At 40.4% G+C, this 23,453-nt stretch overlaps 2 protein-coding genes and 3 non-coding genes across 5 annotated transcripts; 2 read left to right on the plus strand and 3 right to left on the minus strand.

The window, feature by feature from the left end:
- Nucleotides 1-570: 570 nt before the first annotated feature.
- On the plus strand, nucleotides 571-4,253 carry LOC122415679 (chymotrypsin-2-like). The gene is made up of 5 exons (XM_043428032.1): nucleotides 571-2,028; nucleotides 2,342-2,881; nucleotides 2,977-3,278; nucleotides 3,396-3,650; nucleotides 3,853-4,253. The coding sequence occupies exons 2-5, from the start codon at nucleotides 2,827-2,829 to the stop codon at nucleotides 3,997-3,999; spliced, it is 759 nt and encodes a 252-aa protein (XP_043283967.1). The 5' UTR covers nucleotides 571-2,028; nucleotides 2,342-2,826; the 3' UTR covers nucleotides 4,000-4,253.
- A 2,911-nt stretch (nucleotides 4,254-7,164) lies between these two features.
- LOC122415806 (chymotrypsin-1-like) lies at nucleotides 7,165-9,365 on the plus strand. The gene is made up of 4 exons (XM_043428290.1): nucleotides 7,165-7,283; nucleotides 8,223-8,530; nucleotides 8,669-8,923; nucleotides 9,057-9,365. Exons 1-4 carry the CDS (start codon nucleotides 7,229-7,231, stop codon nucleotides 9,201-9,203), a joined length of 765 nt encoding a protein of 254 aa, XP_043284225.1. The 5' UTR covers nucleotides 7,165-7,228; the 3' UTR covers nucleotides 9,204-9,365.
- Nucleotides 9,366-22,462: 13,097 nt separating this feature from the next.
- LOC122416662 (5S ribosomal RNA) lies at nucleotides 22,463-22,581 on the minus strand. The gene has a single exon (XR_006262150.1). It is a non-coding gene; the product is annotated as a 5S ribosomal RNA (ribosomal RNA).
- Nucleotides 22,582-22,880: 299 nt separating this feature from the next.
- LOC122416648 (5S ribosomal RNA) lies at nucleotides 22,881-22,999 on the minus strand. Its single transcript, XR_006262136.1, has one exon. It is a non-coding gene; the product is annotated as a 5S ribosomal RNA (ribosomal RNA).
- A 335-nt stretch (nucleotides 23,000-23,334) lies between these two features.
- On the minus strand, nucleotides 23,335-23,453 carry LOC122416659 (5S ribosomal RNA). Its single transcript, XR_006262147.1, has one exon. It is a non-coding gene; the product is annotated as a 5S ribosomal RNA (ribosomal RNA).

Below are 23,453 nucleotides of genomic sequence, written 5' to 3' on the forward strand. Positions count from 1 at the left end.
GAGATAATTTCAGGTTTTTTTGCAAGCTTTTTTGAAGTATCACCATTTTGTACGAGTAATTTTTTTCGTTTTCGATTATCGATAAACGCATAGCTCACTGAAAGCGGCGCTAACGCAAAAAAGACTCTCCTCAAAGCTGTTCTTACCGTATTGATTCTTAAAAAGTTTTCTTCAACAATGTATGTTATGCAACGAAATTTCGCTGATTGTTGAACCTCAAATCGCTTTTTCGAAACAGCTTCTGAGGAAAAAATATTTGGGAGAAGTGAAAGTCCTCGCCTTCCGCGCTCCTAATGCAATTTACGCTTTCGTCCGGCTACGATGCACCACAATCCTCTGGATCGTGTGTTCGAGTAAATACGAATTCAAAGAGGGACTATTCGGTTAAAAACGTAATCTGCTAAATAGTCGATCAGGAATAAAAATTTCAATTAATTTATTTTTCTCCAATCTAATACGACAACTTAAAAAATTTCGAAATATGAACTGTTCTACAATTTGGTTATTTGACATATTGAACCTTACTTCAATTTCCATATTTTTGGTCGCTCGCTTTTTTCAAAAAGCAGAATTCTCAACTGGAGAAGAATCTGAGAAGTGATCCGTTTGATGAAGTGACCACTGGATGATTTTCTCCCAACGTAAAGTCACGTGGGATTATCGTCGTAGTCAAAACGATGGTACGGGCATCGTTAACGAGCTAATACGGTCACGCTCCGTGACATAGTACGTTTGGGTGAATGCAGGAAGAGAATAGCGAGTAGGCTCGGAAGCAGGGTTGATACAAATGGATACCTATGGAGGGCTCTGGCTACGCGAACAAGCTCGACTGGTGTAATTTAGCCACGTTTTAGGGCCAAGGGTCAATCGTAAAGTGTCCTCGGTGCAGCCCATAAAATCACCTCTTTCCAGTGCGATTCTGGGTGGAGTTGGACAGAGAGGGTTCCCTTAGTCAATCGTCGATTGTAGTGCGGCCGATAGTAGAGTTTGCATTGAAACTTTTCTCACTGGGTTTCACATTGCTTGCAAATAAGAATTCATCGAAATACAGATTCATCTAACTGGGATATTTATTGCTCCAAGTCTGTCGGACTTTGTTCGCTTCACCTTCACTTTCGGAATCATTGCAAGGGGTGCAAATGCCGTCTGTATACACAGAGTTACCGAAGGGTGGCTTCCTCTCGCGTAAGAAATCTCAGGAAGCTCAGCATCACAGACAAGCTAATCCCCAGGCTCAATCACCTGCAGATTCTTTTTTCACCCCAACTAGTTTTATGTATTTCTCCAGGATCCGTAGATCCAATTCACTTTATATTTGGTACGCAGAGCTCGGAGGATCGCCACCGTGTCAGGAAAGCTTCGTTACAATTTCAGCGATAGTGCATTGAGCCCTCAATGGAGGAGTCTATCAAGAAAACAGAGAGCTTTTTTTCCCTACGGAATGCAATTGTTTCTACGAAATTCTGATGGAAGTTTTGTCGCGCACAGTGTGCAATGGATCGTCGAAATTCCGATCTCTTCTGGATGCCCACCGGGCGTTAAAGATCGGTAATTAATGATGCGAAAAATATCGCAGAACTGCAAATGCGTCCACCGCATCCATACGCCACGATTCAATGGACCATTAATCAATTTTGTTCGCGTTTATGGGGGCGACATCTCGCTTCGACGTTTTCTCCTCCTAGAACCAGGAGCACAACTAATTCCGAAAACCATTTGCTCGACTTAGGAGCAGCGAGGCGATAGTAACCTCTGGATGAAGTGACTGGATGAAGTGACTTCACAAGTAGAACAGCGATGTTCGAGTCGCTCTCAGGGACAAGAAAACTGGACGAGGAATCTTTTGAATATTCATGAATTCGACGGAAGTGTACGCTGCAACGGTTATCGCTGAGATGTACTTACAACGAGAGTAAAAATAACTACTCAACTTGAAGTGTTGTTTCAGAGATTACGATGGCCCGGTCATGAATAAACAGTTCGAGTCGTCCTACTGAACTTCAACGTCACCGCGATCAAACACAGCTGGTGAGATCGACTGCGGCACATGTAACCAAAACAGAAATTCACTTTTTCCTTCCTCCACACGGTGTCGCGAGATTGTTTGTTTGAGCAATAGGCCTAGATATGGAGTGTGAAGTACGAATAACTTCGTGAATCTCATTTTTGCAATGACACTTGTTCTTGACATTGACACGTGCGTTTGTCTAGTTTCGAAAGATTGGAAGCTTCTTTTCAAAGATGTTGAAGCGAAGGCCAAGGCCGTAGATGATGCTGCGGAATGAGAGTGAAGTTGGTGCTAAGATTGGGACGATCATTGCCAGTCTTTTTGATGTTTCAGACTTTGAACGAGGTTCCAGAACGTATGTTAAAAAAAATATAGTTTCGGGGTTTCCAGAGTCTCTTCCTCGGTTAACCTTTTAAGGACGCGGATTTTTGTGGTGTAATCGACCTTTTTTTACACGAAATTCGTGCATGATGTCGATGAGTTTTTAAAGTCGAGTGCGCCTGACCAAACTAGTGGTCGATATTTCGACCTGACCCGTTCTTCAAAGGTTAATAAGGTTCTCAGTTCCCGCGCGTTTATTTTCACAGAGTCAATGCTATTTCCGTTTGACAGTAACGACAAGGTGAGTTGATTTTAGCTCCTACTCCGTATTCACTGCCGTCACACTCTGCACTTCCTCCCAACTTTTGAGAAGAGTGGGGACCCCTCGGATGAAGCAGCTGAGTTTCCTTTAAGATGAAGCCATTTGAGTCCGAATATATAAACAAGCTACCGCATTCCGAACATCATAACGACCAAGGGAATTAATAAAGAAAAAGATGTCCGGGCTAAAAAGAGCTTTTGCACTCCTGACTTTGGCTGCTGTTGTCAATTGTAAGTTCATATAAACTGTGTGCATAGTTTGATAGTCATCCATGTTGGCTGCAACCCCTTAATTTGTCTTCAATTCTCCATCGTCTCTGATACAGTCGGGGATGCTCGATCGGCTCAGAAAATCATCGGAGGCTCTATGGCAGCACCCGGTGAGTTTCCTTATCAGGTTTCGCTGAGATGGAAGGGCCAGCATTTGTGCGGAGGGTCGATAATCGACGAGCGTCACATCGTCACCGCGGCCCATTGCATCATTCCTGAGGTGAAGGAACCTTTCACCGACTTCGATATTATGACCGGGACGAATTCGAATTCAGGCGGTCAAATTCACGCTGTTAAGGCGGTATTTCCGCATGCAGAGTACAATCCCTCGATAGAACACGATATCGCTGTTGTTGAGGTGAGTTAACCCTGGGACTCGACTCTTCGGCATTGTTCGTCATCCATGGAATGTTTCTTACCGACGCCAAAGTCGAGTCACGAGATTTTCTAACCAACTTCCACTTCGTTTCGACAGCTAGTGGAGGACATAAAGTTCGACGATCATCAAAACAAAATCAACCTACCGAGTAACGCTACCAAAAGTGGCGTCGCGGTGGTCGCCACCGGATGGGGTCTGACAAACCTCCAAAACCCCAAGCCATCCAAGGGACTCATGAAAGTGTCACTTTTCACTCTGGACTCCCGAGAGTGCCAGCTTTTTGCCAGTCGGTTCAAAATATCGGCTCACCAAATCTGCACCTTCAGTGCTCCGGGACAGGGTGTCTGCATGGTAAGTTCTGCCGGTGCAATTAACTGGACTACTAACTATAAAGGGTGGATTTTTTGGGGCCTGATCGCAAGACTGAATAAAATTTCTATGCCGTTGGTTTACGAGATTTATATTTTGGGGATTAACGAGTTTACCGATTGTCAATGAACATTGGAATATCAAAAGAGAAGCATTTTCTTATGCGATTCTTTGTATTTTTCAGGGTGACAGCGGTGGCCCACTCGCGCTCGGCAACGTATTGATCGGTGTCGTTTCTTACGGTTTACCGTGTGCTCGCGGATACCCGGATGTTTATACGAATGTGTACAGCCACGTTGATTGGATCAAAGAAAAAGCTGGCATGTCTTAGGTGTCTCGAGACATATCGATGAAGACTGATTATTTTAAGTTTTACTTGCTGCCTGTCGAGGTCGGCATTTTTAATCGAATGACACGGGCTGGATTTAATTTCCATTTTGAATGCGCTGTCATCGCGGGTCCCATCCTGGGACTGGAAGATTGGGATTCTTCGTGCGATTCATTAACCACCTCCACAGTTTGAATTATACGGCTTTAACGAATTTCGATCGTCGGTGCTCGTTGAGCAAAGTGAAAACATCGAATTAGGCATATTTTTAAATTATTTAACAAAAATAATAATAAATTATCAAAAAAATCACGAGTGTTCGCAAGTCTTGCGTTTATTCCCAGTTTTTGCATCCTCTTCCCAACTTTTTATGTACTCCAGCGAGGTTTTTGCTGAATACCCTCACTGGCTACAAGTTAAATCTTTTAGTGGAAGTTCCGCAAGCCTTGGTGCATGCCAAATTCATCTGCAAAACTTCTTAATTCTCTGGAGGTACACAACTTTTCATATTATTCTTCAATGCTTCTAATTGATTTAGATTCTACTGTATTTTTTCGCTCAGAAAAAAATTCCGCTGATAAAAGTCCTCTTTTCCGGGCTTTTCTTGACCTTCGTGAGTTGTGATAGCGACTATAATAGTTACAATTATACATAGCCAACTACTATCATTTATAAATGTACTGAACCGAGCCAGTACTTCGAACTCTGAAACTCAGAACTCTTGTAGGTTTTTTATCATTGTAAATTTTCATTGTCTTCATCAATCGCTGTCATTTCTTCGTGGAATTTGCTCAAGTACACAATCATAAGTATGCAGCATCCCTGGACCAAAAGTCTATCGTGAAACGTCCGATAATTTTTCTGACTGATCCTGCTCCCCAAGAAAGAAAACAATTAAAAATTGAAAAACACACAATCAGTGAACTGCCAAAATCGGTAGAAGGACCAAATAGTTCTTCCATCCTGCTCAACCTACTTTACTCAGGTCAAACTTCTATTACTACTAGATATTTGATTTTTTTCAAAGTCAATGGAGGCTCGCCCCAGATAGAGCTTGTTATTCTAGTATTGCCTAAGCGTCGTCGATTTTTGCTTCTACTTGAAAATTTAATGATAAATTTCGTTTGTGGTTGTTTGGGTTTGTGTAAAATGATGTCCTTAGAGTGCTCGGTTTTTTTCGAGTTACTGGAATTCCATCGGTGAAATGAGTCATACACTGATCTAACATTTATTTCGTTTTGTTGACACGACTCGATTTGAGAACACATATAACAATTAAAAAACGGTTGAGCAATAGTCAATGGTCCTCGATTAAGTCCAGTGTTATGTTTTACTAGCTGATTGACACATTTAGTTGATCAGAGTGAACTGATGCTTGGGAGTTGACTTGGGAGTTTTATGTACAGAGTACTTGGTTGTCTTGTCATTGGTGTGGGAGATTATTTTTTGTATACTAGGCGTCAAAACGTCGTCGCGGGTCGTTAATTTTTATCAGTTTTTGCCCTATAAACCATCTTCGGGTCTTACTATGTCTGGGATTTTAAGGCGACTGACAATGTCAAGCCGTACACGCGTGATCGAACGCTGTTGTGATTGTCAGAATTTTGTTTTTTCGGGTGGGGATCAAATGTTGGAATGACTAAAATTTCGAACAGCTAAAATCTCGAGTTTATAAACTTCGAATGATAATATGGAGACAGGTAGATTCGACTAGAGCTTTGAATGCCGAACATAAATAAAGCAGAAACTGCAAGGTTCGAAGCACGTTTACATCGAAAATAGAATGTAACAATCGCCCATAGGACGATGACTAAAATATCGATTTTTCGAAAATTCGACTATCACTCTTTCGATTCATAAATTACTACAGTCAGTGATACTGTGAAAATTTACAATTTTGAAAATATAATAACGAAAGATCAAATATTACTGAGGTTGAAATACTGAAACACCAAAAAGTCGAACAGTCAAAATAGCGAAACGTTAGAAAGTCGATCGATCAAAATAAAGAAATGCAGTGGAGCTCCAAATATACGCGTCTCACTCACTCACTTACTCAGACCGGTGATCTCCAATTTTAAACAACGCCATTTTAACTTTCGCCTTTTCGAGCCATCGCTATTCCGCATATCTAAGTTTTATAGGCTCGAAAAATTCACTTTCCATTTTTTGCTACTCTATATTCTGGTCTGTCTGTAAAACAATTACTATCCATTTTGAATTCGAAAATATGAACTTTTGACATTCAGATGGTCTGTTTAAATTGCATTCGAAATGAAAACTTTCGAAATATATATTTTCGAGTAAATACGAATTCAAAGAAGAAATTTTTGATTAAACGCGCAATCTGCTGAATAGTCGATCGGGAATAAGAATTTCGAATTACTTATTTTTCTCCAAACTGATATCACAACTTTAAAAATTTCGAAATATCGACCGTTCTACAATTCAGTTATTCGACATATTGAGCCCCACCCGTTTTTTCTTTATTCAATTGTATGTCAAAAATAATCTTGGATTTGCTGTTTTGAAACGACGCAGAAACAGTAGTTTTCTCAAACAGTATAATTCTTTATTCGCTAAATTGGATAGAGTGAAAGTTTCAACGCTTATGGCGTTCGAATCTGTGGCAAGTGTATACGCTGCCATTTGGTGCACCGGCGGAAGGAGCTTCTTAAAAAGCCTGGCGAAAAGCTCTTGGCTGATGTGTTTTGCTTAGATCAATTTGATTCTAGGTAGTGACCAAAGTTCCGGATGGAGAAAGTAGAATTTGATAATTGTTGAGAAAAGATCGGATCCAGATGGGCATTTACCTCATTCTCTGATAATTCGTAACCTTACAGCACGAGCAAACATACTAAGAATAATAAAAACAACCGGTTGCACGATGTAAAGTTGATGCAACGAGAGCAGAAAGTTTCTGCAACGAAGGAATTATAACGGTTCACTCAAGTCTCACCGTCGCCGAAGTTAAACACAGCTGTTGCGTTAAGATAAGATCAGCATCAAAACAGGAACATTGCTTTGGCGGAGCGTGGCTTATCGCATAGCACGAAGCATCGTAAGAGTTGCATTTTCGCACCGGATATGAAGGAATTATTGTTCTTTTATTAAATCAGTTTAGTTATCAAACAGTAATTATTCGGCTGATCGAGACGAGTTTATTGGTATATAAACATAAAGGAATCGATTCCTTACTCACATCCGAAAGATCATTCAACCAAAGCGCAACATGCTTGGAGTACATCAATTAATTGCTTTGATGACAGTGGCGATCATCGCCGGTGGTGAGTACATCAAGAGTTAGAAAGGATTTGCTCGTTCATCAGGATAGGATTCAATATGTCAAATAACCAAATTGTAGAACGGTCGATGTTTCCAAATTTTTTAAGTCGTAATATCAGATTGGAGAAAAATATGTAATTTGAAATTCTTATTCCTGATCGATATTTAGCAGATTACGTGATTAATCGATTTCTTCTTTGAATTCGTATTTACTCGAAAATATATATTTCGATAGTTTTCATTTCGAATGCAATTTTAACAGATTATACGGATGTCGAATGTTCAGATTTTCAAATTCAAAATAGAGAGTAGTTGTTTTATAGATAGACCAGAATATAGAGTAGCAAAAAATCGAAAGTGAATTTTTCGAGCCTATAAAACTTGAATATGCAGAATAGCGACGACTCAAAAAGGTGAAAATCAAAATGGCAATGTTTTAAATCAGAGATCACCAGTCCGAGTAAGTGAGCGAATGAGAACCGTAAATTTTAAGCTCCGTTGCATTTATTTATTTTGGTCGATCGACTTTCTAACGTTTCGCCATTTTGACCGTTCGACTTTTTGGTCTTTCGGTATTTCAACCCCAGTAATATTTTAGCCACTCGTTATTATATTTTATAAATAGTGAATATTCGCAACATTGCTAATCGTAGTAATTTATGAATCGAAAGAGTGATAGTCGCATTTTCGAAAAATCGATACTTTACTCGTCGTTCTATAGGTAATTGTTACATTCTATTTTCGATATAAACGTCCTTCGAACCTTGAAGTTTTTACTTCATTTATTTTCGTCATTCAAAGCTCTAGTCGAATTCATCTGTCCCCATATTCAAAGTTTATAAACTCGAGATTTTAGCTGTTCGAAATTTTAGTCATTTCAACATTTTATCCCCACCCGTTGATCAAGTTATCATTCTAATCGATTTTCGTTAAATCTTCAGTCAGCGATGCACGTTCACCGCAAAGGATCAGAGGTGGCAAAGAGGCTGCCGACGGTGAATTTCCATATCAAGTTTCAATCAGATTAAAGGGCCAGCATATTTGTGGAGGAGCGATACTCGATGAGGATCATATTATTACAGCAGCCCACTGCGTTGATGGTGTTAAAGAGCCTTACACGCAGCTCCGAGTTGCCACAGGCTCGACCTTTAGCTTTGGAGGTCAAACTCATGTCGTTAAATCGGTCATTGCTCACGAAAGCTACGACACGTCGGAGGCGTCTTCTCCGGATGACATCGCACTCATAAAGGTAATTTAGTGTTTTTCCGAATCAAAGTTCAAACTCGTTGATTATCGTTGGCAGGAAATGTCGAATGAGTTTGAATGCAACACAAATTCGGAAGATGATCGAAATCTGTGAATTAATAAATTTTCATTCTTATTGCAGCTGAAGAGTCCACTGGAGCTTGGAAAAAAATTGAACAAAGTTGCATTGCCGGAAAAAGATGCGGTGGGAGGCGTCGACGCTATTGCTACTGGATGGGGCTTGGAATCTTCGTCCCAACGGTGGGCTACCAGCAAACTCATGAAAATTACCCTCAAAACACTTGGCCACGAGCAATGTCAGAAGCACTTCAGAAACGCCAAGTTGATGCCCCATCAGATCTGTACGTTTGGTGGCACCGGAAGCGGCGTTTGTCAGGTAAGCTTTTTTCAAAAAACCCAAGTTTTTGGGACTTTTCGTATCTGAACTACTTAAACCTAAACACGCTCGTAGCTTCTCGAACCACGACTGCATGGGAAACCTAAACTAATAGATATTCTTCATCTTTCAGGGTGATAGCGGTGGTCCTCTCGTTCACGCAAATAAACTCATCGGAATTGTTTCATACGGGATTCCTTGCGGCATTGGATTCCCGGATGTGTACACGAACGTTTTTCATTTCCGCGATTGGATAAAAAATACGATGGCCAAAATGTGATCTCATATTTATTTGTTTATTGTTGACGCGCTACCCAATTCGCAGTTGGCTCTGCCAAAGCACTGTTAAGTGGGTGTTTTTAAATATTTATTTATTGAAAAATCTGAGCTGTGAATATTGTGGAATATCTGATATCAAAATGTTGGCCTCGTGCAATAAAATTCAGGCTCTATGATAATGAAAGTTCATTTTTCTTCCTCGTTTCCTGAAATGCGATGGGTTTGACTGTGACACATAAGAAAACACTTAAGACGATTCGACTGGATTGGAAGATGCAACGAAGATGATAGGAAGAAGCGTGGAAACATTTTTAATCCCGTTCTTATTCGTCGGTCCATTTGGTTTTTTTTTAAATATTTTTTTTTGTGGCGATCTCGTTTCACTGGAAAATTAAATCCTCATGTAACGGAGTTTTCCGTTACAATGCTTTAGCAACTCAAAAAAATAGATTGGTTTTGAGAATGTTTTTGGATAGACGGAAATAATTCACGATGTCGAACTTTTCGATATGGTTTCAAGGACATTTCAAGAGTATAAAAACATTTTTTTCAAGTGAGAAATACTAATTTGTACATTGTTTATGCGCCAAGTTTGATTGTCAAAGTTTCTCAGTTGCGTACACTGTGTAAATCGTAATTGTTGTCTGCAACAAAAATCCCAAATTTCTTTTCCATTTTCGTATATTTTTCTATGAATCCATAAAAACCCGAAAAAATTGCGAAATTCTATATTTTTAACGAGTTTGAAAAAAAAAAATGCTTCTACATTTTTAACCTGCGTTAAAAATAGAATTTCACAATTTTTTCGGGTTTTTATAGGTTCGTATGGAAGAAAAATATATGAAAATGGAAAAAAATTACAATTTATGTTGCACAAAATAATAACGATCTCTACATTTTACCCAGCTGAGAAATTTCGACATTCAGACTTATTTCTCACATTAAAAAAATGTTTTTGTACTCTTGAAATGTAAATTGAAAATGGGACAGGGCGAGAAATTCCTGGTGTGGAAGTGTTCGGAAATTTGATCTGATGTAAAGAGTGATCAGAAACAAAAGCTGAAGACAGAGGGAAGAGTCAACCAGAGAGAAGTTCAATATAAAAAAAACCCGATTGGATAATTACTCGAGTCCATTCACCTTCGACCCGATGCCTGCATTCGTTCCAAGACATAAAACTACGACTTCAATGTATAACATCTGGGTCGCGTATAATTCTAATGGAATTATGAGTTCTGCGACAGACGCCAGGAATTAAATATCGAAGCAAAAAAATGAGATGGAACAGCTTTTGTTCTCGGGAAACAGAAGTGTAACGTAAAAGTATCCATCTGCGATGCTACGTTGAAAATGGTAGACGAAAGCAGTTGGAGTGCCACCGTTCGCTGACGGACATTGAGCTTCAGTGGGGGAAAAAGCTCCTGGCGAGAAGAATATTGGGCGAAGAAAGGGTGCGATGAGGGATGATGCGACCGGGTCTACGAAACGTGGTGGATGTCACCAGTGTCAAGGAAAAAAGAGAAAACAAAAATATATCTACGAGAGTCGAAACGTATTCCTTTGAGCATTTATCTTTGCTGTGTGTTTTTTTGTCATCTGCTCCTTCGAGTGAAAGTACAATCGAAAAAATCGATCCACAAAACAACTCGCGAGTCGCCATCTTCGAGTATTTCCTATGCTGCCTTCTCGCAGTACTTCTTTTCGTGAAATAATCAGTTAAAATCCCCCTGACTAATTTCCTAATTGAATTATGAAATCCCAATTGTGGTACAAAGTGCCAGGCTTTTCACTTCGAGCAACGTAATGAACTTGTCAAATCCAAACACAGGCTTCTTTCAAGGCTTTGTAAAGACACCCCATAATCGCATAATGCTTTCGTCTGTTCATCAATCCACTGCAGTTTTATAACCCTCACAGTTCTTAAAACTCCTCGCAAAAAGTTGTTAATCCGCTTTTTTTGGTTGGGGAATAATTCTTTGTGATTCTTCTGCAAATGTTCAGTTGAAACGTTTTTTTATCGATTTTTGAGAACTAAGGTATTCCGTTCACGAACCCGAATATTCTACAGACAACTGATTTTAAATAACAGTAACGTAAAAGTGCATGCGAATAGGTTGGCGAAATCTCAGGTCAGGTTATCGAACATTTAATGAAAAATTGGTACTTCAAAAGTCGTATGTACAGGAGCTTATCGAGATTTCATCATCGCCACATTTCTGTTCGATAATTCACATATTAAATAATTCTAAATTTCTGATGCAAACTGTCTCGGAGATAGAAAAAAATGTAAGGAATCCATAGCGATGATAAAAATAAAGTTGGAAACATGGCAGAAGCAGAAGCTTTTCTTTATAACCGCAAATTCTGAGAAGTTAGGACTCGGTCCGAATTTCGAGTGCCCCAATTTGCGTGACCAAAAAATACGCTCGTGCGGAAGGACTCCCTTAACGCTTTACGGTTTCGTGTAACATTCGCTCACACCTTTTTCTATTCGAATACATGTAAAAGATGTTACACGCCAGGCATTTATTCTGTCGGTACAAATAGTCGTAAGAGGGAACGTTTGAAATCCTGCGGGGCCTTGGTGATGAAAAATATGTTTGCCCGATAATATTTGCGAATGCGCCTTGATCCTCGAATCGCTGGGGTATCCACGAAATCTCGGGAAATCACGTAGCAACGTACATATCGCCGCGTGTAGGGAGCGTCAACGATTCTATAGAGCGGGCTCGCTTTCGTTACAAAACATGAAATAAATAATTTCTTATTCAACTACATAAACTTGCTTAGTCGCTGTAACGGACTTCGGGGAGGGGAACTTTATCGTCCCGTCCTCGACTAGCGTCTCCTGTAAGCATCGGAGAATTTAGCCGAGGGCGGTATGGCGAAGTTCGCACGTAAGGAAATTTTCTCAATGCAAAAGCTCAGCTGGATGATCGAGGCGGTCGAAGTGAACGAGGATATAGTTTGGGACTGAAAGCGATAGCCTTTCTGGGATGCATGAGCATGGACGAAATGGTTTGCGGACGCGGAGATCCGTGGTTGTAGCCTAAACTATCGGAAGCGTGTAATCAGAGGACTTGGCGGATTAGTGGTCGGGCTTAAATTCGCGGCTGCATTACCCTCGCGATGTACAGTCGAACCTTGCACATTGTGCGGCTCCAAGCCTTCGATTCGTTAGGGAAAAGGTCACGAATCTTCTACTCGAGGCATCGATGCTGCTTCGAGATGTAGGATAGAGAGAAGTCACGTGACTCCTCACGACGCTACATGGGGGTGCTGAATCCGACTGTTAAGTCCATTTGGAGCTGAACGATTATTCAGAAGCGATAAAAACAAACGATCTTTCCATTAACTCAATGAGACATTATCGTTTTATTCGTTTCATTGAATACGCTTGTTCTCAAGTCATTCAGTTGCTTCATGAATCGTTACTTTTATGCCACTCCTTCTGGTAAGATCCTTCACTCCGGTGGAATCAGATTGAGCATTGAGTATGTCCAGGGTTCGACGGTTGGTTCATCGATCCTTAGCATACTCCGCTTCGTTGTTGAACCTCTTTATTAAACTTGCTATAAATTTTATAATAAACTCTTTTATTCATAGTGAATTAACAGAATAATTACAAAATCATTTACACTGTTAGTGATCCCCCAGTTACGTGACAAGAGGTCCCAGGGCAAAATATCCAGGTCGAAATATCCCGGTCAAAATATCCTGAGACACAATATCCACTATAATTTTGTTTAACGATTATTTGTTTTTTTTTAATTGTTTTTATTTATTTATGCCAGGCAGGCAGAACACATACACACACACACATGCACGTACACAACTCCAAATAGACATGCAAACAATCAAAAATACACGCATTAAAACATGGTTCCAACATACTTTCGTTGATAATGATAATAATGATTTCGTTTATTAATAGAGATAAAAATATCTAAGACATGCAGTCTTACAAGGGTAGGCTATTTTCAAATCGAGGATATTTTCCCTCAAGATATTTTGGCAGGGGATTTTTCGTCTCGAGATCTTTGGATCCTACACCGATTCCCCCCCCCCCCCCTTTTTCCGTTATTCGCTGCAGGATAATTGCGTGGATTGCACCACTTATGGAGGTCTGCATGGACTCAAAACTCCGAACTCTTTTGAGTGTATTTCTTCTAAAGGTGTTTGCTTAAACTTCCTTTGCATTTTCTAGCACGCCGGATCTTCTGTTCCTCTTGGCAGACGCCTTTCCATCTTCGTTCTTTGTCTCCATCCTCCCCGCTCGCCTCGCGTGTGAAAGCTGGGTGGGAGTTACGAACTTTTGTAATTGTTGGAAGGCCTTTCGCCCCATCCACTCGTTCCTCAGCTCGTGCGATGCCATCAGGCAGCACCACGTGAAGAAGTAGAAACGGAGCAAAATCTTCTTTCACCCCTCCCTGGCTATCGCGAGAAAACCTTATATTGCCACCGTGCTCAAACGCCCTCTGGCTCTCGTTAAAGCTACGAGAGGAAGGAGTACAAAAAGTGAATTTATGGTATTCGAGTGAGGATAAAAGCTCCCTGCTCGCTACCTTCTAACCTCCCCGAGTATCAACAGCAGGCGGCTTTTAAAAATTAAACTCTGCCTTCTCGTGTACGCTCCTCTTCGAGCGTCCAAACGATTTAACCACTTACGTTGTTTTTTTTTCACTCTTAAACAAAAAGCTTCAAGTTCATCGTACAACAGATGTGAATTCAACTTCTTCATCAACTTTAACAACCAAAACTAGCAAATGAATGTTCCTTAAAATGATACGTGTTATTTTTAAATGTGTATTAGTGGATGGACAGCCCAGCCGATAAATTGTCTCTGATCGGAATTTCCGTACTTCGTGATGCAATAAAAATCTGAAAAAAATCAGCAATATTTGGAAAGTTATGCACTACAATTATCAATAATAATATTGCCCAAAAGTTATTAATAAATATATTTTTAACAATTTTACAGTAAATCCTTGTTTTTTTTACGAATCGAATCTGCGCATTTTTCTGCATGCTCATGATTTTTTTCAAAATTTTCGTGGATTTTTGAAATTCCCTTTTTTAAAATTTTTAAGTGGCTCTATTTGTACATTTTTGATCCGATGACCTTGAGACTTTTCAAAACTGATGGTAAATATGTCTTCTAAAACATATCAAGAATTCAAATTTTTTAAAATTTTTTTCAAAATTTTTTCAAGAAATTTCAAAAATCCACGAAAATTCTGAAAAAATTCATGAGCATTCGGAAAAATAAACACATTTAATTCGTAAAAAAAAAACAATAGGTCACCGCAAAATTATTGAATAATTAATTGTTTACACAATTTGTTATTAACTCTTGGGCAATATTATTATTGATAATTGTTGTTCACAGCTTTCCAAATGTTGATGAATTTTTTCAGATTTTTATTGCATCACGAAGTACGGAAATTCCAATCAGATATAATTTTTGGCCGATCTATCCATCCAGTTATGCCTTAAATTTTTGAATGATTCTCAACGAGACCCAAAACATTGAAAGAAAGTATTGGACCCTTTTAGGTACTGAGGTTATTCCAATCATCGAATTTGCTTTCCATGCCCATAGTCCAAAAGGTCTTTTCTACATAGAGCATGATGTCATTGACTCAGGGTCAGTCGAAAACGTTCATTTACTAAAATATTTCGTAACAAATATACAACAATGGAAAAAACCCTCGGAAAAGCCCTTTGACACAAATTCTACGTAGAAATCGATTCTGATAAAAATTTTCTTGAAAAATGGTTTCCTCGATCAAATTCAAATTGCACAAGGAAATTACAACCACTTACTTTCCGTACACTGCCACATAATTCGATAAAGTCAAGTACTCGACTGAATCATAGCAAAAGTTGCGAGTTCGAAAATCGTTAATAGATGAATGGAAAATTACTAAAATCCATTGAGTCCAAGTACGTGGGACTCAATGATATTTAATAGAATTTTCAAATCATTCTATTGGAATGTCATTCCCCCAATCAGTCTTCATTCCCAACGGATTATGAAGCCACGATTTGGAACTACAAGAATTTTCAATTTCAGTTAATAGCAGGCACAGAGGTCTCATGTGAAGTATTGAAAAAAAACCTATTGAAACTCGAGTAGCTGCGGAGCTCTTCGCCATCTCGTTCACAGTGGAATTTTGAAATTCATACCATTCCCCAATTAACGTTTTATAACAGTGAGTTATTACTTCATCATACAGAATAACTGGATCCTACTGAAACGTAGCGAGGAACAGCCGCAGTGGCTCGATGCCGGTGTTGAAGAATAAAATAATTGTAACAGCCCCCGTCCGAGGTCGGACGCTGGCGCACTTGCATTCGTAGTGTTTGTAGCACGGTTTGATTGGTAACAAGTAGATTAAAATTCACCATCGTACAGTGAGCATACGAAGCACTTGTCCATTAATCAGAGTGGTTTGGAAATTTGCTGCGTAGAGAAAAGCACATTTTGAGCTTAACTGATCGAAAAATATGATTTTATGCTCGAGGCAAATTTAAAAATGGCTTCGACTATTCGAATTCCTCCGTGCAGATTCGAGTCTCTCATCCGCTCTTGAACGCAATTAATTGATCATCGCTGTTGCATGGCACGCTGATTCTGCTTCTCTAAAATCCGCTGTTGCGGAGCTCGGCGTTAGACTGTGCGTAAACGATAGCAAATCAGTTTTCCGGGTGCACGGTACCGTTCAGATGGATTCGAGCACCGGTTTTTACTGCATCGATGAATGGTGATTTCCAGCCGAAAAGTTGGGACGGTCACTGACGCGAGGAGGGCGACCATGGACGAGGGATTCGGACAGACAAGACCGCGAGATTCGAGGATTGAATTTTTTTAAATTATACAATCGTGCTGGAAATATTAGATCGAATGGAATATTAGAACGAAATCGAACTTGGCCGTTCTCGGGGTCTCCTCCGAGAGCGTGGAACATGAAATGGTGGAAAAAATTCTATAATTGAATCAGGAGCTTACCGTTCCTCATACCCCTTAATAGCATCGAGCCGCATGTTCTTTCCAGTTTTCTGCATCCTGCACCTCCGAGGTCAGCCCTATCATGGTCGAGGTACAGAGATAAAATCTGCCAAGGTTCTTCGAATAAAGAATCGACCACATGGAGAAGCTTTGGCCATGGAGCTTTGTAAATCTTACAGTACTTGTGAGAATACCAGGAAAAGTCCGTCGACGAAAGTACATTGAACCAATCCCATATTAGCCAACAGTCATTCGAGTCAAGTTTGTGATTCCTTTTGCCTCCAAAGCCAGAGGGTGCTCGATGGTCAGCAGGCACATTAAGGAGTTTCGGTACAGCCGATACAATGTTGCCATGCTAAACCATGCTAAAAGCATAAAAAATTTCAAAAAGTTCAGAATTTTATAAAATTTGGTGAACGTATTCGTTAGTGCCAAATTTGACAATACAAATTTTTAAAGATTTTTCTTCTACACAGTTATCGAGTAATTGATCACTAAAGTTGTCGTGTATAAGCATAGCGTTTCCGTACACATTCCGGGCATAAGAAATCTGCTTTAATGCATAATTACTCGATAACTAAGTAGAAGAAAATTTTGAAATAATTTGTGTTTTGGCACTTGATGTTGAAGAACATTATCACCAAATTTGATCAATTTCTTAATATTTAGACTTTTGTACCGAAACTCCTTAATATAATAGAGTGCTTTATAATTCACGTCTTTGCGTCGACCTCTCAACAATCTGTTGGGTGGGGATAAAATGTTGGAATGACTAAAATTTCGAACAGCTAAAGTCTTTGATTTGAGCTTTGAATGACGAAAATAAATGAAGTAGAAACTTCAAGGCTCGAAGGACGTTTATATCGAAAATAGAATGTAACGATCGCCCATAGAACGACGAGTAAAATATCGATTTTTCGAAAATGCGACTATCACTCTTTCGATTCATAAATTACTAGGATTAGCAATACTGTGAATATTCACAATTTCTAAAATATAATAACGAGAGGCTAAAATATTACTGAGGTTGAAATACCGAACGACCAAAAAGTCGAACGGTCAAAATGGCGAAACGTTAGAAAGTCGATCGACCAAAATAAATAAATGCAACGGAGCTTAAAATTTACGGTTCTCATTCGCTCACTTACTCGGACTGGTGATCTCTGATTTAAAACATTGCCATTTTGATTTTCACCTTTTTGAGTCGTCGCTATTCTGCATATTCAAGTTTTATAGGCTCGAAAAATCCACTTTCGATTTTTTGTTACTCTATATTCTGGTCTATCTATAAAACAATTACTCTCCACTTTGAATTCGAAAAAATGAACTTTTGACCTGTTAAAATTGCATTCGAAATGAAAACTATCGAAATTTCGAGTAAATACGAATTCAAAGAAGGAATATTCGATTAAACGGGTAATCTGTTGAATAGTCGATTGGAAATAAGAATTTCGAATTACTTATTTTTCTCCAATCTGATATTACAACTTTTCTACAGTACAACTAAAATTTTGAAACATTGACCGTTCTACAATTTGATTATTTGACATATTGAACCCCACCCAATCTGTTTCGTCAAACGCATACGAACTTCTATCCCAGAAATTGAACGAGATTTTGGAGAAAAAAGCTTCACTGTCACAAGGGAAGTTTGATGCGATACGAACAGAAATGAATAGAATGAAGTGAATTAAATTTTTCCGTGACTTTCCATTTGAAAAATACGATGCTCTCGTGTTTCGTTGTAAAGGTTAAGCCACCTATCCAACTTGGCGTAATAATAATGATATTCGCGGCAAAAGCTCCGGGTTGTTCTTTCTACTCGTGTTTGTTTCGGGGGTTATTTATTTTTATGGGGTTTTCTCGCTTTATGTCGTCCAGATATGGTTCCGGCTCTCCGGTTACTGCACGTATATACAGCCAATGTAAAAGGGGAGGCCCTGCTACCTTTCCCTTTCGGAGGACAGGACTCACGGGACTCTGCGAATGCCCTGCAAGAGTCTTGCGATCGGTGTCCTTTGGAGTTGGTATTTTCGTGTGCGAAGGAGCGAGAGAGAAAAGTTGTATGTTCCGCGGAGCTCCGTGGAAAGCGAAAACGTATTCGGGAGGAAGCGAGCTGGGAAATCCCCGTGCTCGCTTAATGGCGTTACGGGGTTGCCATGGCGACGAGAAACCCCCATGGAATGAGAGAGAAAGACCGAGCGAAAGCTCAACGCGCCGAAGCGTCCTGGCGACCCTGGCGAAAAGCCCATTTATCCTCAAGAAAAAAAAACATAAGAACGAGTATGTACGCTAGGATACCTCGTTCTGGATAAGCGAATTTTCTTCATTGCCATGTATGTTTCTTCTTAAACTTGTATCACTGTAAGCTTTACCAACGTGTGCAATGATACATTATGGCTCATATTAATGTGTCACGGGCCATTTGGACGTGGGAATTCGCCACGTTGGATCTCATTTCCATCAGATTCGCATCCACATCACAATCGCGTCGTTGAATTCTCCATATCTGCTCAGCTGGGCTTCAAGTTATCTTGACAATTTCAACGCAATTCGCATATCGCCAGTACGTGAACACTGTTTTTTTTTCGTATGGAAGGATCCAGGTGGACATGAGTTGGCTTTCCAGACGAAACGAGAAAAACTCTCATATCATTGGATTGATCTTGGACGAGAGGAGATTTGCAGTTCCATTGTGAACTCGTCGAAGATCAATACAGCGAGTGGGAGCCAAGGGGAAGCCTGACGAGAGTCTATTTTACCTAAATATCGTGTCAGTTTTCATTACGCCACAAGGAAGCGAGCTCAATCTGGCGCAGCTTATTCATTTCAACTCAGCAGAGCGAAGCTCTGAGCCAGTCAGCCCCAAGGCTTGAAGGATTCGACTGACGGCACGAAATTTCATTCTCGATGATATCAAATTAGCCTGTGGTAACAAACCTCTTTGCAACGTTTACTCGCAGTTAACAGGGTTGTATCTTGGAAAGGCCTGGAGGTATAAACCACGCGAGTCCCTGTAACGGCACAAGGCACAAATATTTTCAACTTTCTCGTATATTCCTATCCACCGTCACAGTTCAGCCTTGTTACTATTCATGTATTCTACACGCCTGAACAGCGAGATCATCCGAGAGCCCCGGACATCGGATTCCTCGCAAACAAAGCTGTTTTCACATCGGTTAGAGCCCGACAGAAATAACAGTCCGTGTATTTCGTATTCCATGCTTCCTTATCATAAGACATTCGAGCGCTGTTCGAAGCACTTTTTCACTTTAATTTTTATGTACATGGCATTTTTCGAGCTCCGCCAAAGCCACGACCAATCCTTCCAGCACTGCGCTCCTTTTTTCTCGTCACCTATTGACTTTTTCGCTCTGGAGGCAAGCTGGGCTTCGAGGGACGGCCGAAAGGCTTCGACGTCGACGGAGAGGTCTTACGGAGGGATTCACCTTTCAAGACCATCGACCATTCGTCCACGAACGGAAATGAAGAGAACTCGAAAAACAGGTGCCTCGCAACGTCGGAAATTGTCATGCTGTTCCGCTCGGGGCGCTATTTCTTGTTGCATCTGAGAGCGGATGTAATCTTACGAGACGCATTTCCATTGCAGTTGAGACGCTTCGATAGTGAATGGCTTTGGAAGCTCGAGTAAGTTCTCGAGGCCTTTGGCTCGATTGTTCGAATCGGCACGGTCGAGAACCTGTCCCGGTATTAACTGATCGGAATGTTTGCTTAGCGAGCTCCACCTCCCAGCTCCGAAGCCTTGAGATCTTCACTGAGAGACAAAAGCTCGAAACTTTGACAGTCTGCGATCCAATAAATTAAGTTTCCCCATGCTCCTCCGTAGATCTGCAGACTCTAGGAAACAACATTCACATATCTTTCGAGGCTTTATTTCATCATTGATCATTCTTAGTGAACAATGAAGCCCTGAAGATGAATTTATCAACTGGTTGACTGCAAAGTAGCAGATGAAATGTAACACGATGCGCGATAAGCGAGGTGTTTTCTCGCTGTTATCGTAACCTCCTTCTCGCGGAGGAGACTCTCGCACCATTATCGCATACAAGCACCAGGCAGCAGAGCTTCCTCGAGCTTTTTCATTTCACCCGCAATCTGCCGCGTTGTAAAATGTAATTTTCCAAGCGTCTCCGTTTCTCTGCAGCTCTGGATGATGAATGATTTCCTTCCAGACTTTCCTTGTTATCTGGCTAAGAATCCTTTAAGAAACCTACCCACTCGCGACAGTTGTCTAAGCTCATACATCAGAGAAAACGACGCATGCGATGCTTCGTTCCATAGTGCTGCATACTTTTGACACGTTCCCCTCATATTCTTGGGAGTTTGAAAACGTGATTTCGGTCTCCATTTACCCACAAGAGCATAATATCGTGGCTCGATAAGACCCTTTCAAATCAATCTGCCAAACGGCCTGCACTCATCCTTACATCATGGCAAATTGACCGCAGTGCAAATTCTACAAGAGGGTTGAAGTATAATCCGAATGACAAACCCATTTTCCTCTGCACACAAGCTCGGGATGTCGTCGCATTCGATTATCCAATCGTTATATTTACATGAAATTTACAATGAGCTGTACAACGGCGTTAGACGAAGGGTTATAATTTCCATCGTGTATGGGAATATTAGATAGCGTAGAAGGGCCAGAATAAACAACTTGCCAGTTTGCAGTAAACGAGTTTTGTGATGCTTATCAGGGCCGATTTTTAACTCACTTTTTGTTATTTGCCCCACGAAAAACCCGATGGATTAATAACGACTAATCAGTACGACTTTGTTATATGGAGAAAAGATAATGTAGTCAAATTTTAGTTTCGAGGAACGAGGGTGCCTCGAGGAAGCTCCTTCTTGCCTGATAATTCTCGCGTCAAAATACGGAGCAATTAACCCTCAAGGGATTGCCGAAGGGGGAAGTGGCGATGAAGAGTGAGGGCTACAAAGTATGTATTCCTACGTACGTACGCTGTTTATATCGTGGAGGAAAGTATATTTTACGTGTGGGCGAGCGACGAGGCGAGCTTCATCGAATATCCCAAGGGGGTCTCCCAAAGTGCCACAAGGCTTGGGTTCCTTCCACAACCGCAGGGGAATTACCTCGAGGATTACATGGGAATTCTATTACGGCCTTAGTGTGGGTGCGGCGCATATTGTGTGCACCGGCCTCTTACCATGCGCTCCCGGTAGCCCTTAAATCGTCGCCTTGAAGAAATGCCTCAATTGCACTAAGAAGCGAGGGATCGAACTCGGCTGGGGGGACCTTCCGTCGTGTTACGTGAGAAAAATGAGATTGATTCTGGAAAGATCAAAGCTGTCGTTTTTCATGATTACAGCTTATGCTGACACCTTCCGAATCATTAGCTCCAAACCCATCTGTATCACTGTATGCTGCTCACACAGGATCAGAAACTCGGAGGATAAAAGAGGGTTCTTTTCTGTCACAGGAAAACCATGTAATTAGTGATTATCTGAGTTGCTTTGTCTCTTATCGCATGTAAAAGAGATATGCTTCTGTGTACAGGTTTTTAAGGCGACACAATGGAGCAGAGAGAATTCATTGAGGCGGGCTTGAAAGGCTTGGGGATTGGTAAAGTGTTCGAAGCTTTTGGACGAATAAAGGAGTCAATCCTGATGCTAATTTTCAATTAATTGTAATGATGGGTAAGTATTTCTGTTAAGTTTCTCTAAGGTTCTTATTTATGTGTCGGTAACTATTAATGCAGTGGTAATAAATTTTTATTTTTGTTTGGGTTGTTTGGGAGAGATATATAAACCGTTGTTAGAAAAAATGAGGAAAAATATAGTCAATGTGGGGAACAGGTTTCGAAACAAAGATAGCACGAAGTTTGGGTAGACCAATTTCTGTTTTTTTTTAATTAATAAATTTTACTCTATGAGATCTATTAAATAAATATTCATTTTATAAAATAACTTAAAAGACTGCAAGCACGCTCTTTTGTATAGTGATTTATATGAAATTTTATTACTATACTGATGGATTTTTTTGTTCATGTTCCGATAGTAGGAAAACAAAAATTTTTGGTTCTTCTCTGTTTCGATTGTGGAGTAATCGATGAGCTTTAAAGCTCGACTGGCAATTTCATTGCAAAATGCGCATTAAGTATATTAATTTATGGTAGAAAAAAAATTAATATAACTATCGCAATGGTGAGTGCTAAATTTTTTCAACTACCGAAAAAAATACGATTACGTCAGTTGGCAAAAATGAAAGCCAACGGCACGCGGTGTTCCCAAGCGGTCACCCATCCAAGTACTGACCGCGCCCAATGCTGCTTAACTTCAGTGATCGGACGAGAACTGGTGCTTTCAGCGTGGTATGGTCGTTGGCCGACGGGAAAATTGAGCGGCTGAAATTTTTGCAAATACATCCGCATAAAATCGTAAATTCCGTAATCATCGAGGCATCGAAGAATCTGAGGTCTTCACGTAATTTTTTCTATGAAAAAATGACATCGCTGCTGGTCCTCTTCGTTTTACTACTCCATTTCCGGTTTTGGAGTAATCAGCGATATTGGTTGAATATGTTTCCTCGTGGTGGAAAAAAAAACATGTGGACATTTCGATGATGAATTCATCATTTTCAACGGTTAAAACAAAATACGATCGCGTTAATTGGCAAAAAATGAGAGCCAACGGCACGCGGTGTTCCCAAGCGGTCACCCATCCAAGTACTGACCGCGCCCAATGCTGCTTAACTTCAGTGATCGGACGAGAACTGGTGCTTTCAGCATGGTATGGTCGTTGGCTGATGATAAAATTGAACGACTGAAATTTTTGTAAATACATCCGCATAAAATCGTAAATTCCGTAATCATCGAGGCATCGAAGAATCTGAGGTCTTCACGTAATTTTTTCCATGAAAAAATAACATCGCTGCTAGTCCTCTTCGTTTTACTACTCCATTTCCGGTTTTGGAGTAACCAGCGATATTTCTATTTGTCCGAAATCTTTGTCCGGGCATGTGGGTTGAATATGTTTCCTCGTGGTGGAAAAAAAAAAAAAAATGTGAACATTTCGATGATGAATTCATCATTTTCAACGGTTACGACAAAATACGACTGCGTTAATTGGCAAAATTGAGAGCCAACGGCACGCGGTGTTCCCAAGCGGTCACCCATCCAAGTACTGACCGCGCCCAATGCTGCTTAACTTCAGTGATCGGACGAGAACTGGTGCTTTCAGCATGGTATGGTCGTTGGC

This window comes from Venturia canescens, chromosome 9 (genome assembly GCF_019457755.1).
Source record: "Venturia canescens isolate UGA chromosome 9, ASM1945775v1, whole genome shotgun sequence".
Classification (NCBI taxonomy): Eukaryota; Metazoa; Arthropoda; class Insecta; order Hymenoptera; family Ichneumonidae; genus Venturia; species Venturia canescens.